Here is a 15285-nt window from a genome sequence, read left to right as displayed (position 1 = left end):
TTTTGCTTTTAACTCCTTAACCCCTTCACTACGGCCGGGCGAAAACAGCGCCCCGCCCCGTATCCTGGATGGCCATGCATGCCATGATAATGATTAAGATGATTGTTTGGAAACTTTGGACACTATATGTATCTTATCACATTATTTCTATTCACAGGTTCAATTGCAAAATCTGATGACCTCAAAATACATTGAACATTTCTTGGAGGAAGTCTCACTGTGGCAAAACAAGCTCTCTGTTGCAGATCAAGTCATCACTTTGTGGTAAGGATTAGGGAAAAGAGCATGCAACATGTAGATATATTTAATCTTTTATGCAAAAATTTATCGAAATCATTGGTAAACTTGCTTAGTTTGTATCACCTTCATCCTGTGACATGAATGCCAATAAGAAGGGAGTGTCTAGAATCTGACTCACATTCTCTTTTGGATACTTTTACTGTCTTCTGCTCCTCATCAGTCCCAAATCGAATAATCCCGTTGAAATAATACCTCCATATATCGCAAATTCCATTTAAAATGAATTTTTTTGGGTAACAGTCTTGCATTAAATGGGTCTGCTGTGTACCTATGTATATATGATTTCAATTGTTCCTTTTCTCCAGGTTTGAGGTTCAGCGTACATGGAGTCACCTGGAATCAATATTTATTGGTTCTGATGACATTCGTCGACAGCTTCCAGAAGATTCTGCAAGATTTGACCAAATTGATATCGACTTCAAGGTAATATCATTGATTACCATCTTTTTTGGTGTATCAGACACACTTTTGTTTAAGATGTACTTCGGATTTTGCAGCTATCATCTGGGGAAAGGTATTCTAGTTTTTATCTACGTCTTTAACATATCATAATCTTTTGATATTCTTTTGCAGGCTTCATAATGTATAAAACAGTCCATGGTGCACATTGCAGCTCAGGGCAGGGCTTTTTAGCTCAAGAAATAGAAAGAGTAAGTGGGATGTGTGGTTCCATTCCAGAGACAATCACCTCTGTAATGCAAAATTTCACACTATTTATTTACAGGAACTTGTGGGTGAGATGGTTGCCAACCCTCACGTGTTGAAAGCCACCAATCGCTCTGGGTTGTTCACCAGGTTGGAAGCGCTGCAGGCAGAACTAACATTGTGTGAGAAGACTCTAGCAGAATATCTAGAAACAAAGAGGCTTGCATTCCCAAGATTTTACTTTGTCTCAACTGCAGATCTTCTTGATATTCTTTCAAATGGAAATCAGCCATCGAAGGTTACAAGGTAAGATGGTGTCGCTTTGAATTTATTTTTATCCTTAACATTTCAAAAAATTACTGGTTGTTCTTCCCAATTGAAACATGTATAAAATAAGAAAATGACAATGTGTGAATCAGCCCCACTGCTGCCACCCCTCCCCTGTGCCAACACATCATCTACTTGATTATGGTTATCAGCTGAATAGCTAGCTGATTACAGTTATAATTTTTTATTACGTTTCATAATTTTATTACTTGATTGACCATGTTATTTTAGTCCATATGATTCTCTGTTTTTGTTTCATGTACTTACCTCAGATTTTTTTTATTCATATTCTATGATATTAGTAATTTTGTAAAAACAAGGAGTTTCATTTGAATGACTGGTGGGAATTTATAGTGAAGAATTAGCTACCTAATGCATGTATTCACTTAGGATGGGAAGGGGGCCTGCATGGACACTTACCCAGAGGAACCCCTGGGTTTGGTGTTGCAGGGTGGGTAAGGTGATGTATCCCCTTGTGCATGTCCCCATTGATTGAGTGATTGCCTAATGTATTGGTGTCATCCACATAGATGATATAAAAAAATAGATGTAAATTGAAAACACATAGTAACGTAAAGCTTTTTTTCAGGCACCTCACCAAGTTATTTGACAGCATTGCTGGTCTAAAGTTTTCTGAAGAAAATCCAAGTGAGGGCCACACTGCAGTGGGAATGATAGCCAAGGATGGGGAGTACGTTGAGTTCTGCTCCATCACTGACTGTGTTGGCCCTGTAAGTGTTGCCTCTCTTGTAACCATTCATATAAAACTCACTATCATCAAGAGAATAGTTAAACACGTTGATTGTAAGTTAGATCTATCTACGATATAATAGAATGACAGACAGGTAAAGTTGAGAGCATACACTATAGCTGTGTATTGCATCAGTGCTCATCTCTATCACATCTGCCTTTGATAGGTAAGAACTCATTTCCCTCTGACAAAGTTACCTACAGATAGTTGCATAAATACTTTCCAAAAACAAATAGATAAAAGACAAGCAGTCAGCCGTATGCTCCGGTGGCTTTCTTAATTACATAAATTTGTAGGTGTCCTGCAGAATGTTTTCATGTTTAGTTTTTGAAAAGCAGTATTTAAGTGAGACTGCTCAGTCATAAAGTCATTCAAATCCAAGTAGTTTTGGTCTTTGAGATGAATTAAACTTGTTACTGCTAAGTTCACTGGTTAAGAAGACACTTCGGCTGGTATTATAAGACACCTTCGCTTCTCACATCATCTATTTATAAAGGTCAAAGAGGGGATCAGTAGGGTTCTAATAAGTGTTTCTTCAGGTTCATGGTACAGAAGAAGGGTCAAACTACCACCAGGGTCACAAACCTACTCCTGGAAATGCCCACAACTTCTACGAAAGCCTTGTCAAATATGTGCTCTTGGGCGGCGAGATGTCCTCTAATATGACCCATCATATTTTATTGTGCTGCAGGTGGAGAAGTGGCTAATGAGTGTGCTGCAAGTGATGCGGAACACAGTGCGGGCCAGGATGACTGATGCTGTGGTGGCTTATGAGGATCGTCCACGGGATCAGTGGGTGGGAGATTATCCAGCCCAGGTGACGACTTCCTTATTATTTTTAGGTGTTTTTTCAATGTAGGAGAAGGGATATTAAAAGCTATATAATAAATGCCTTCAAAACGCTAATATCTTCAAGAGAAATAGAGATGTAAAAAAGAAATGCATTAACCCTCAGTTATGTGCATTATTTCAGCCAAGACCTTTGTGCTTAAATAGAGGTTCTGCATATTGTTGAAGGAATTTTTAGGACACTCCCTGACAAATTGAAAATCATCATTATTACCTTCATCTTTAGCTATTACTACTGCTTATTAATGATCTTTCTTAATGTTCTCTACCTCTGTCTAATGTTAGTGTACTCCATCCTGCTCCAGTAAAGTCTCTAATTTAATCTCTCCACCTGGTCCCCTGTATTCCCTGATGTCGTACAATTTCTGGGTTGTCACTTCTATTTTATTTGTTCATCTTATCAGTTCTACACATGATATGACCTGCCCATGTCCAGTTTCCTTCCTGACAGCCATTACAATACTTAACCCCTTCGCTACGGCCAGGCTGAGAGCATGTCTTGAGGCAAATCTGGGAATGCCGTGAGCACCAATTCTGAAACGTCATCACTGAATATACCTAGATTTAAATTTAAACCATAAAGCTAAACATAATCATCATGTATTATATATCAGCATAAGGGGAATTAAATGGAGCTTCTAGGAGCAGGCGTCAAAGATGAGTGAATGAATGAAAAATATAACTGTAAATTTGCTGTATTGTTATGGCATGGTTAATCAGAGCATTACCTAAATCCCTGCCATCTATTATTTCTTTTATATATACGTATGTTGTCTCTTCATTACCCAGGTGGCCCTAACAGGAACACAGATCTACTGGACGGTGGAAGTAACTGCTGCCTTTGCTCGCCTTGAAGAGGGCTATGAAAATGCATTAAGGGATTACTATCGCAAACAGGTATTAAACATATTCTGTATTTGAGCAGCGAGTAGCGGGCTTTTTTTTATTTTATTATAGTTTACTTTTTTTTATGCCCTTGAGCTGTCTCCTCTGTTGTAAAAAAAAAAAAAAAAAAAAAAAAAAAAATTGTTGCAGTAGGGCCAAGAAGGTGTTTGTAATTCCTGAGAGAGTTTTACAATTTTGGTATCTTAGATATGTCAACTTAATGCATGAGTATGCTACATGTATGGTTTTAATTTATAAATGGCAGAGTTCTTTTGTTATCTATATCAATGTGGTAAGAAATGTGAAATCTTAACGGAAGCATTGGTAATAGTATAAGCAGAAAAGCAGTTCTGAGGTATGAAAGTTTTGTTAAATAGAGAACTTTGACACAGAGGTAGTAGGGGGTCTCCATGGTGGGATTTTGGTGTATGCATTGTTTTATGAATGCAAAACACAAGCTGTGAATTGGAGTACCAGGGTCTAGGGCAGCTGAGTGAACGCGCTAAGGAATAAATACAGAGTAAATAATAAACACTGCCAGGAATAAGGTGGCCCGCATATTTTGAGGTCTATGATGTACAGAGCCTTTGGGTACAGGAATGATAATAATATCTGACATGTATTGATCCTTCAAGAATAGATGGTTATTCCTCATTTAACCATTTTACATAACATTGATGAGAAAATAATACAAAATATTGTAAAAGCTGGTTTTGTCATTGTTATTTTGCTCAGTCACAGTTTCCAGGAACCTATCAGTGATGTTAAGGATATACTATACTGAGTTTGTACAAGGTGCATGAGTCATACATATTTTCTTCACTGATGAAGGGTGGCAGAGAACAGTGAGCTTGAACATCTATCAGTGGATTCAGAGAGTTTTTGGTTTAGTGCCTGATCTCATGATAGTTTACACATGATGAAGCTTACAAAAAGATGAGTTAATACTGATTAAGTGATCATCTTTTCTTATACCTTTGTTTGTATTATAACAATAACAAAAGGAAAAAAGTTTCTCAAAAAATGATTAGCAAACTATTTTGAATAACCTTTTTTTTCTGTATTTCAGGTGCAACAGCTAAATGCTCTCATCTCTCTTTTACTTGGAGAGCTGACGCGGCAGCAGCGCCAGAAGATCATGACTATTTGTACCATTGATGTTCATGCCCGTGATGTGGTGGGGAGGCTCATCAGTGGCCGTGTGGAGAGCGCTGCAGAATTTGCCTGGCAGTCTCAGCTACGCCATCGGTAATTTGTTGTCGTTCTTTAGAGGCATGAGGCCATAGTAATAAATAAAAGTAATAAGAACATAAGAACATGAGAACATAGGGAAACTGCAAGAGGCCAAGTGGCCTACACAGGGCAGCTCCAGAATCCCCCCCACTACTCACAATGGGTGAGGTGTAGTTTCAGGGGTTACAGGTAGAGGCTTGATCCTCGTTTACCTTCGGTACGGGCGTACGCTCCAGTACCCTGTCTCCTTACTGCACCCACACCTCACTGCCACCTGTTGGGCTAAGACTGTTTTGTCTTCAAATTAGATATTCTGATAGCTATCCTTGATTGATATCTGATTGCTGATTGGGGAACAAAAATTAAATACAAAAAGTTTGTGTGGGACATTTGATATAATGAAAGATGGGTTTTAATGTTGTTAACTAATAACTTTGCTATGTATTACAACTTTTTATATATTTATGAACAGGTGGGATGAACAAGAGTCAGACTGCTTTGTAGATATTTGTGATGCAAGGATGAAGTATGACAATGAGTACCTGGGGAACACCCCTCGCCTCGTCATCACACCCCTCACCGACCGTTGCTACATTACCCTGACGCAGGTAAGCTTCTTTCTTGTAAGCTCATTGTCAATGTAAATGCTATGATTTTGCTTCATCTTTCATTTATTAAAAAAATAAAAAATGCAATTGATTGATTATTTTTATTAGCGAAATGATAAGTCAGACTGACCATCTTTTTCAGTCCTTGCATCTGGTGATGGGCGGGGCTCCCTCCGGCCCAGCTGGTACTGGCAAGACTGAGACAACAAAGGATCTAGGTCGTGCTCTTGGAATGATGGTTTACGTCTTCAATTGCTCAGAACAAATGGATTATAAAGTGAGTATGTTGACAGATACAGTTATCAGTGATAAATGCTTAACTAAATAGCAGCATTGTCTGAAGTGTGTTTGATGGGAGGGAAGCAGTATTTTCCAAATCCATTAATTCTTATTTCAGAAAGAGAGGCAGAATATGTATGAAAGGAAGTGCATATTAATGCTATTATATTTGGAATTAAATTTGGGAAGGTAAAGAAGAAACAACTTCAAAATGAGAAAATGAGAATCAATAGAGAATATAACAAGAAAAGTAAAACATCAATTGTTTATGAAAGAGATGAGAAATAATCAATGATAGGGAGCTAATGAAAATAATAGCATTTAATTCATATATTACCTCCCAATCAGAGTGAATCAACTCTAATCAAGATGCTGCAGAAGTCAAACTTTGCTCCTTCTTTATTTTGGAATGAGGCAGAAAGTACTTTGTTGTTGATTACCTCAAAACTCAGTTTCTCCACTAAACACTAAAATTCTCCTCTTTTATAGTAAATGTTTTCATCTTATGCTTCATGTTTTAACTGGAAACTGTTTTAGCTTGAAAAATCATCTTGGTGGTTGCATGTGGGAAAAAGAGAACCAAAGAATGACTATAAGGTAATATGATAAAAAACATTGTTATACAAGTTTTGTATGTCCTTTTTCATGTATTGTAACAAATAATCTTTCACAGAGTTGTGGAAATATCTACAAGGGTTTGGCTCAGACGGGTGCATGGGGCTGCTTTGATGAGTTCAACAGAATATCTGTTGAGGTGCTCTCCGTGGTGGCCGTGCAGGTGAAAAGTGTGCAGGTGAGATGGCTGTTACAAGAAAGCTAATATTTAGTGTGTAGAATTTTAAACTGCTATTTGCAAACCTTATTTTATATGAATCTTGTCAGATGCTGCTTTGTGGAATTTAATTGGCCTTTAATTTACTCCTTATGTTCTTATGTTGTAACTTTGAGAGAATCATTGTATGTACATTGAAGGAAACCTTTTTCTACCAAAAGTGATGATTTGGATGCTTTCTTATGATTGTATGCATTGCATCTTGTTTAGATTAACTGGATTTTTTGCATATGTATGGTATGTTTCAGGATGCTATAAGGAATAAAAAGAAAATGTTTGATTTTATGGGAGAGAATATACAGCTGACAACTTCCGTGGGCATTTTCATCACAATGAACCCGGGATATGCTGGCCGCACTGAGCTGCCGGAGAACCTCAAGGTGTTGTTCAGGTCAGCAGGGGGATGGTTTTATGTTTCCTCTCAGCATAGTGCCTCATTGATAAGATAGGGAATAAGCAACAATCAACACATGCATATTTTAATGATGGTATTTATATTTGTAATTTCAAATATATTAATTCTTACTATCCAGTATTCTGATCACTAGACACTTTGTGATTTTTGGATAATTTTTACATTCTGGAATACAGAGAAATGCATTTATTTTTCATTATAATTTTCTGACTAGAAAAATTAAGCTTTTCTCAGATGATAATTTCTTGCCCTTATGAATGCAGATTATTGGTATATTTGGACCTGCAAAAATTGGATAAGAGACTTGTACTGCACTTTATCCTGCTATCAAGGAAGGGGAATTCTGTGATTTTGTACTTTTCCCTCTAAGGCTTTTACATAGCATTCCCTAACCCTATTGTCTCTATTGATTGTTATCTTCATCAGCTACAATTTCATAAGAATGTATCACAGAGGGCTGTACAAAAGTAGTAAAAAGTCCTGCACCATGCTGCTCCTACAAGGAAAACAGACATTGTCTGAAGGAAATGTCAAATTTAGGGCTTGAGATGTTATGATACTCCCTCTTGAAAGAGTTGCAGTAGTAGGGAAGAGAATATGGTTGAAAGAAATATGTATAAGAGTTTATCAGTGAAATGGAGGAATGAAAGTGAAGATACTGCAAACTTTTGCTTTAGAAAGTTAATTAGACATCATTGGAATGAGCTTTAGTAGAACATTTTGTGCAGCAAGGCCATGGGAGGGATGGAGGGATGCTATCAAGTGCAGAAGAACAGTGAGCATGAAAATAGTTATAGAAGATAGGAGAAGGATCAACATTGTGATTGAATTTGAGAACCTATAGGGAGTAAATTGGTAAGTGTATATATTTTACCAAGGAAAAAATCACTTAATCTTTCGTTTAATCAATTTGCTTTTATTGCACATTATTTTCAGTTTGTTTTTGTTCCTTCAGACCCTGTGCCATGGTTGTTCCTGACTTGGAATTGATCTGTGAAATCATGCTGGTTGCTGAGGGTTTCATAGAAGCCAAGGTTCTTGCACGGAAATTCATCACACTTTACAGACTTTGTCGTGAGTTGCTCTCAAATCAGAGTCATTATGACTGGGGCCTGAGGGCCATCAAGAGTCTACTGGTGGTGGCTGGCTCCTTAAAGGTAGGTAACTTAGTGATTACCTTTTTAGGAACCTAAACTGTAATTCCTCATGATTTATATTACCCATATAATATGTACATACAGTTTTATTGGCATTTGCATATGTAGGAAAGTACAGGCTCTACAAATTTTTTCCTTTTTCCTTTTTTGTGTGTGTGTGCATGTGTGTATTTACCTTGTTGTATTTACCTAGTTGTAGTTTTACAGGGCCTGGGCTTACGCTCGTGTGGTTCCGTCTTCGTATCTGTCCAAGCTTGTGTGTGTGTGTTTATGCATGATTGTGTGTATTTACCCACTTATGCTCAAGAATAAGATTGAAAATAAAATGTCTGTAATATTGGCAGCGTGACGACCCAGAGAGGCCTGAGGATCAGGTGTTGATGCGAGCTCTGAGGGACTACAACGTACCCAAAATTGTGACAGATGATGTACCTGTCTTCATGGGACTCATTGGAGACTTGTTCCCTGCTCTGGATGTTCCCAGAAAGAAAGACCTGGATTTTGAAAAAGCTGTCAAGGAGGCAGCAGTTGACCTAAAGCTTCAGCCTGAAGACAGCTTCATTCTTAAGGTATTATTTGTTGTCATCTTCAGTGGTGACCTCCTATTCCTCAGGGTTTATTGGGTGTCCTGTATATCATATCTCAGTACTAGCACCTTACATCAGCAGTGGGTAGTTTGAAAAGATTACATATGTAGTTTTATTAACTGAAAAGCTAGATGGCTGGGTTAGATGGAAGTCAGAGAAGCATCTGGTAGGCACTTGTCATATTTTGGTAAGATGCACCTTTATGCAAGAAGCCCCCCCCTCCCTCTTTATTCAGTAATATTAACATTCCCATAGACTTATTTATCCATCCTCTCTTTACAGAAGGTTAAGTCTCTAATAGTGATAACAAGTAGCAGCTAATCTGCAATAACAATCCAGACATTAATTGTTAGTAGTAGTTCATTGCACACTGATGGGCAGATGAGCCGGGGGAGGAATATAAAGCAGATGTGTAAACTTATGGGTAGCATTAAAGATGTTTGGATAGGTGCACTGATCCTTCGTCCCCTCTCGTCCCCTCTCCTTCGTCCCTTCTCCTTCGTCCCCTCTCGTCCCCTCTCCTTTGTCCCCTCTCGTCCCCTCTCCTTCGTCCCCTCTCGTCCCCTCTCCTTTGTCCCCTCTCGTCCCCTCTCCTTCGTCCCCTCTCGTCCCTCTCCTTTGTCCCTCTCGTCCCTCTCCTTCGTCCCCTCTCCTTCGTCCCTCGTCCCCCTCCTTCGTCCCTCTCGTCCCCTCTCCTTCATCCCTTCTCGTCCCCTCTCATCCCCTCTCCTTCGTCCCCTCTCCTTCGTCCCCTCTCGTCCCCTCTCGTCCCCTCTCCTTCGTCCCTTCTCGTCCCCTCTCATCCCCTCTCCTTCGTCCCCTCTCATCCCCTCTCCTTCGTCCCCTCTCCTTCGTCCCCTCTCCTTCGTCCCCTCTCATCCCCTCTCCTTCGTCCCCTCTCCTTCGTCCCCTCTCATCCCCTCTCCTTCGTCCCCTCTCATCCCCTCTCCTTCGTCCCCTCTCGTCCCCTCTCCTTCGTCCCCTCTCGTCCCCTCTCCTTCGTCCCCTCTCCTTCGTCCTCTCTCGTCCCCTCTCCTTCGTCCCCTCTCCTTCGTCCCCTCTCCTTCGTCCCCTCTCCTTCGTCCCCTCTCCTTCGTCCTCTCTCGTCCCCTCTCCTTCGTCCCTTCGTTCCTAGGTTGAGAAATTTATCATATGAACAAAGGCTTAAAGAAGTAAATTTATTCAGTCTATCAAAACGAAGAATGCGAGGTGATCTAATAGAAGTGTTTAAAATGTTTAAAGGATTCAGTGATATTAATGCGGAAGATTACTTTACAATTGATCGATCAAATAGAACAAGAAGAAATCAAAATTTGAAGATAAGTGGTAAAAGATTCTCGTCCCACGAAGCTAAACACTTCTTCTTCAGTCAAGTTGTTAATGTTTGGAACTCTCTACCCTGTGATGTTGTTGATAGTACAACAGTTACGGACTTCAAGAATAGATTAGACAAGTGTTTTGAATCCAACCAGCAACTAAGATATTACTCATTGTCGTAATAATGTTAAGTTCTTTCGAATACTGGTGTCCTTGTCCGCTTTTATTGCCTGGTTAGTGGTAGCAGTAATGGTAGTTCTTTCCTCTTTCCTACATAATTTCCATGCAGTTTTTCCATGCTGCATGGTTCTTTTTCCTTTCCTGCCAGCTTTGGCTGGAGGGATGGGGGGGTGGGGAGGAGCCTTCGCCTTTGCTGTCCTTCATCTCCCACCTTTGATTAGATAGTTAGTGTAGCTTGCCACAAACAGCCTTGTAAGGATCAGCAGGTCTGCTGCTGTTTGTTCTTCCTTTGTGTCTCTTGTGTCCTTGTTGCTCAGACCTGTTCCTTTGTATTTTGAGCCTGTGATAGTTAATAAACCCTTGTCCTGGTACTTAACCTTGACTATGATGTCTGGATCATCTTGATTTAGCTTATTCAGCTTTCCCTCACATTGGAGGGTGAACACCTGAATTTTTTGTTTTTGTTTCTGTAGTTGAATGAAAATAAATTTGGACAAAAAGCATAGCATACTGCTCAGGAGGGCTTGCACAAAAATATAGTGTACTTAATTATGATGAAATAAAACTTAGTTCTCCATTTTTGAACATGTTTGTTGTGTTGGCAGGTGATACAGCTGAAGGAGCTGCTTGAGGTGCGCCACAGTGTGTTCATCATTGGACAGGCTGGCACTGGCAAGACTCAAGTTTGGCGAACACTTTTCAGGACAATGCATAACATGAAGAAGAAACCTACATGTTTTGATCTTAATCCAAAGGCAGTGACCACAGATGAACTGTTTGGTTATATTAACCCTTCTACCAGGGAGTGGAAAGATGGTGAGTAGATTAATGGCAATAAAAGAAACCATCATCATCACATCAACATAATCATCATATGACATATGGCTACATCACTGGGTTGAAAGGGTTGAATACCACTCATGCATATAAAGTATGGTTATCCCAATTTTGGTTGTGGTTAAGACCATTGCACAAGCATATGTACCATATTTTAGTGGACTCAGGAGGCTAGTTCATGTGCTGATTTCTTGGAGACTTCTTCCTAGAGGGAAAATTCACTAACCTCAGTTCTGATTATAACACATTTTTTAAGAATTTTTAGTCTTACTAGCTGCACTAGCAAGAAAACAAGGCAGTGTCCTTGAAGAGTGGGGCATGTGTAGTGTTTTGATCCGTGATCTTCTTAACACTGCGATGGTGAGGGTTGTGTGCTTGGCCGCCCTGATGACTTTTTTACATTTTTGTTACTCATCATTTGCCTGGGTTGTGTCTGTGGCTAGGGCTTGTCTCCTCACTACTGACCAATGAAAAAGTGTCAAGTGTAAATGAGTGATAGTGAAGGTAACTTTTTACCTAGTAAGCTCTCGATGTCTTCCTGCTGTTGCTAGAAATGGTGCTATGAAGATGATTGATAGCGGTAAGGATCTTATTATTTATTATTTATATTGATACAAATGTAAATTCTCTCCAGGACTCTTCTCAAACCTGATGCGAGACCAAGCAAACATGGTGGGTGACTCCCCTAAATGGATTATTCTGGATGGTGACATTGATCCCATGTGGATCGAATCTCTGAATACACTCATGGATGACAACAAGGTGAGCTGCTGTTATCCTCTGTAAGCTTGTCATAATTTTAAGGGGATCGGCTATACTCATATACAGTATTCAGATAAAAGAAATTACAAAATATCTGAAGAAATTCTCACATATTTGTGCATCTTTCAGCCTCCCTGTGACTCTCAGGGAGGGTACTGTCATTGCCGTCTCGACATAGAGAAGGCCTGACAGCTTGCTGCTGCCAATGTGCTCAAGGAGTAATAAATGTCCAAGAGCATTTTCTCACCCCTTTTAATTTCAACATAGGAATTTCCTGTGCTTGGGCAGCCCATATGCCATGCCACTCCAGTAAGCAGAAGCCCAGAGTGAAGGGGCTAATAGGAACAAGCATCCTGGAAAGTTTTGTGCATTCTTTAAATTTTTTAACATTTAATAATAAGTAACATTTAATCACCATTAACCACTGAAAAATCAACTCGACAGATCCTGACTTTGGCTAGTAATGAGCGCATATCACTCACACCTTGCATGCGCCTGCTCTTTGAAATCAGCCACCTGCGCACCGCCACACCTGCCACAGTGTCTCGGGCAGGAATCATATACCTCAACCAGGGGGACCTTGGCTGGAACCCGTGAGTATAAGGACCTACTAATGATTATTTTTTTCTAATAATTTTTCCTTAGATTTACACTACAGTGGGCACTCACATTTAGCAAGTTTTGGCTTCAGGAAATCGCATTTTGTGACAACATGGGATGGTGACCAAAAAATGCTCACATTTGTTGGGTGCCAGTGTGGAACTTACTGCTTAGGAAATGTTTTCATTCCTAATGGGAACAAAAGGCATCCTTGGGTCCTTAACCCTTTGGCAGGCAATCAGTACATTGTCCCCTCATCAGTACAAAGTGGTGGGATGTGTCCCAGTGTTCCCCTCACAAAGGATGCCTGTCTCTGTATCTAGTTGTATGTTTTTCTCACAGATTATTTAGTTTACATGTCACCGATTTGTATTTCGGGGACATTTTTGGTGCTGTAACTGTTAAGATGTTCAGTTGTGGTAAATTTTTGTCATATATCCAATTATTTTGTCAATAGAAATATATTAGTATAGAATTTTTCAGTCCAAATTTGGTTATGGATGAAATTTTCACAGACTTCCTTTTCCAGATATGTCACCAGCTGGATAGACCGTCGAGAGGTGCAGAGTGAGAAAGCCAACTTGATGGTGCTCTTTGACAAGTACATTCCAACACTGCAGGATATTTTAAGAGTCCGCTTTAAAAAAATCACACCTATGCCAGAGATCAGCCATCTAATGATGCTGTGCCAGCTCCTTGATTGCCTCCTCACACCAGAGAATGCCCCACCTGACAGCCAGAAGGAAGTCTATGAACAATATTTTGTTTTTGCTGCTGTTTGGGCATTTGGTTCTGCTCTCTATCAAGATGGGGTGAGTTAGTAACTTTAAATAGATTTACTTTAACCCTTTCCATTTGTGATGCAGATGTCAGCATCACAATATGGAAAGGGTCAAGAGGAAATGGAAGAGGATTAATCCTCTTCTAAACCTCTCAATCCTCCTCTAAATTCCTCTTAATCCATTTCCATTTCCTCTTAGGAGGTTAAAAAGAGGATTAAGAGGATTAAGAGGATTAAGAGGTTTAGAAGAGGACTAACCCTTTCTACACGGTGACGCCGTCAGACGCCGACGTCGGTGTCGCCGGAGTGAAGGGGTTAATAATGTGATTTATTAATTTGAAGAGAATGCATCATGATAATTAGTTTTGTCGTGAAGCAACATTGCTCCTGCACTATCCCTCCTCCTTCTCTACCAACCTCGCTCCCACATTTCCCTTCCTTTCCTCTCCCTCTCTCTATCATCCCTTCTTACTCCTCCTTCCCCACCTGTCCAACACCCACAGAGATTATTTTCTTACCCTTGCCTTACTCTTTGCCAAGCTGTGATTATCCTTTACCAATCTCTCTTTTAGAGGTAATCTCTTTCACTTCTATTGTTCTATTCACCTTTTTACCTATATTTGACAGCCCTTGATTTTTTTTACCATTGATATAAATTTTAGGTAAACGACACTGATTAGTTTTATAATTGCAAGAAAAAGTAAAAAAAAATAAATAAATAAATAAATGAAGCTAACAGGTTATGTCAGGAGCACTCAGCAGAAATCCATTGCCTAGTGGTTTGTTTACAAGACGCTTTTGTAATTTCCTGTTTATGATGCATCGTGACAGAACCCCCAAAACTTTTAAATTTTGGAGGTTTCTGTATGTAAGAATTCTGTATAAAGGATTTTGAACCTGTATAATATTTGCTGTACATATACTTTTCCTCTGTAGCACTGTGCTTAATACTCTCTTTTTCTTTCACTAATTTATACAGAACATTGACTATCGGGTGGAGTTTAGTAAATGGTTTCAGCAAGAGTTCCGCACCGTCAAGTTCCCGGCAACTGGCACAGTCTTTGACTACTACATTGAAAGGGAAAGCCTCAGATTTGCTCCATGGACAGAGAAAATCCCAAAATTTGAGTTGGACCCTGACATGCATATACCTATATATATATATATATATATATATATATATATATAGATATATATATATATATATATATATATATATATATATATATATATATATATATATTTTACATAATAAATATATATATATATATATATATATATATATATATATATATATATATATATATATATATATATATATATATATATATATATATATATATATATATATATATATATATATATATATATATATATATATATATATATATATATATATATATATATATATATATATATATATATATATATATATATATATATATATATATATATATATATATATATATATATATATATAATTTTTTTTCTTATAGTTTTTTTTATTAATGTGGTGTAGATATACTTCCATTGAAATTTGTGACTAAAGTTTAGAAGGAAGTTTTCTACACTACATACCTTGCTCTAATCTGTTTGGTCCCATTGCAGGACATGCTTCCCATTGAGTATTTTAATGCTGTAATTGGTACTGAGGGAATCATGTTTTAGAAACATCAAAGGTTGTAAAATGGTGTCTGGAATACCAATTATTTTTATTCTAAGCATAGAAGCTTTCATAATTTTGAAATAATAACAGCTCTAATTCTAGAAACTACAAAATAACACAAAATTTGGTGTTGAAAAGAGATAAATTTTAGACAGAAATACTAGTCTTATGATTAGTACATTTCATGGAGGATATATTAGCATTGCAGTTTTGTACAGACAGCTGAGTATTCGTAACTAATTAGCGATTAATGTTGCTGTACTCAAGTTGGACT

General features: G+C 38.5%; 1 protein-coding gene across 1 annotated transcript in view; it reads left to right on the top strand.

Annotated features, from left to right (window-relative positions):
- Positions 1-15285, top strand: part of LOC126981306 (dynein beta chain, ciliary-like) — a 97707-nt gene that overhangs the window by 27181 nt on the left and 55241 nt on the right. The window contains exons 28-45 of the mRNA XM_050832236.1: positions 158-264; positions 606-723; positions 1025-1251; positions 1862-2003; positions 2715-2840; positions 3662-3769; positions 4827-5005; positions 5463-5598; positions 5741-5875; positions 6551-6670; positions 6958-7100; positions 8080-8281; positions 8626-8850; positions 10971-11181; positions 11837-11964; positions 12409-12557; positions 13094-13376; positions 14325-14490. Coding sequence (XP_050688193.1) covers positions 158-264; positions 606-723; positions 1025-1251; positions 1862-2003; positions 2715-2840; positions 3662-3769; positions 4827-5005; positions 5463-5598; positions 5741-5875; positions 6551-6670; positions 6958-7100; positions 8080-8281; positions 8626-8850; positions 10971-11181; positions 11837-11964; positions 12409-12557; positions 13094-13376; positions 14325-14490 — 2905 coding nt within the window. The remainder of the gene's footprint in view (positions 1-157; positions 265-605; positions 724-1024; positions 1252-1861; positions 2004-2714; positions 2841-3661; positions 3770-4826; positions 5006-5462; positions 5599-5740; positions 5876-6550; positions 6671-6957; positions 7101-8079; positions 8282-8625; positions 8851-10970; positions 11182-11836; positions 11965-12408; positions 12558-13093; positions 13377-14324; positions 14491-15285) is intronic.

This window comes from Eriocheir sinensis, chromosome 47, assembly GCF_024679095.1.
Source record: "Eriocheir sinensis breed Jianghai 21 chromosome 47, ASM2467909v1, whole genome shotgun sequence".
Taxonomy (NCBI): Eukaryota; Metazoa; Arthropoda; class Malacostraca; order Decapoda; family Varunidae; genus Eriocheir; species Eriocheir sinensis.
The sequence above is the reverse complement of the archived record's forward strand: the minus strand, read 5'-3'. Positions and strand labels throughout refer to the sequence as shown.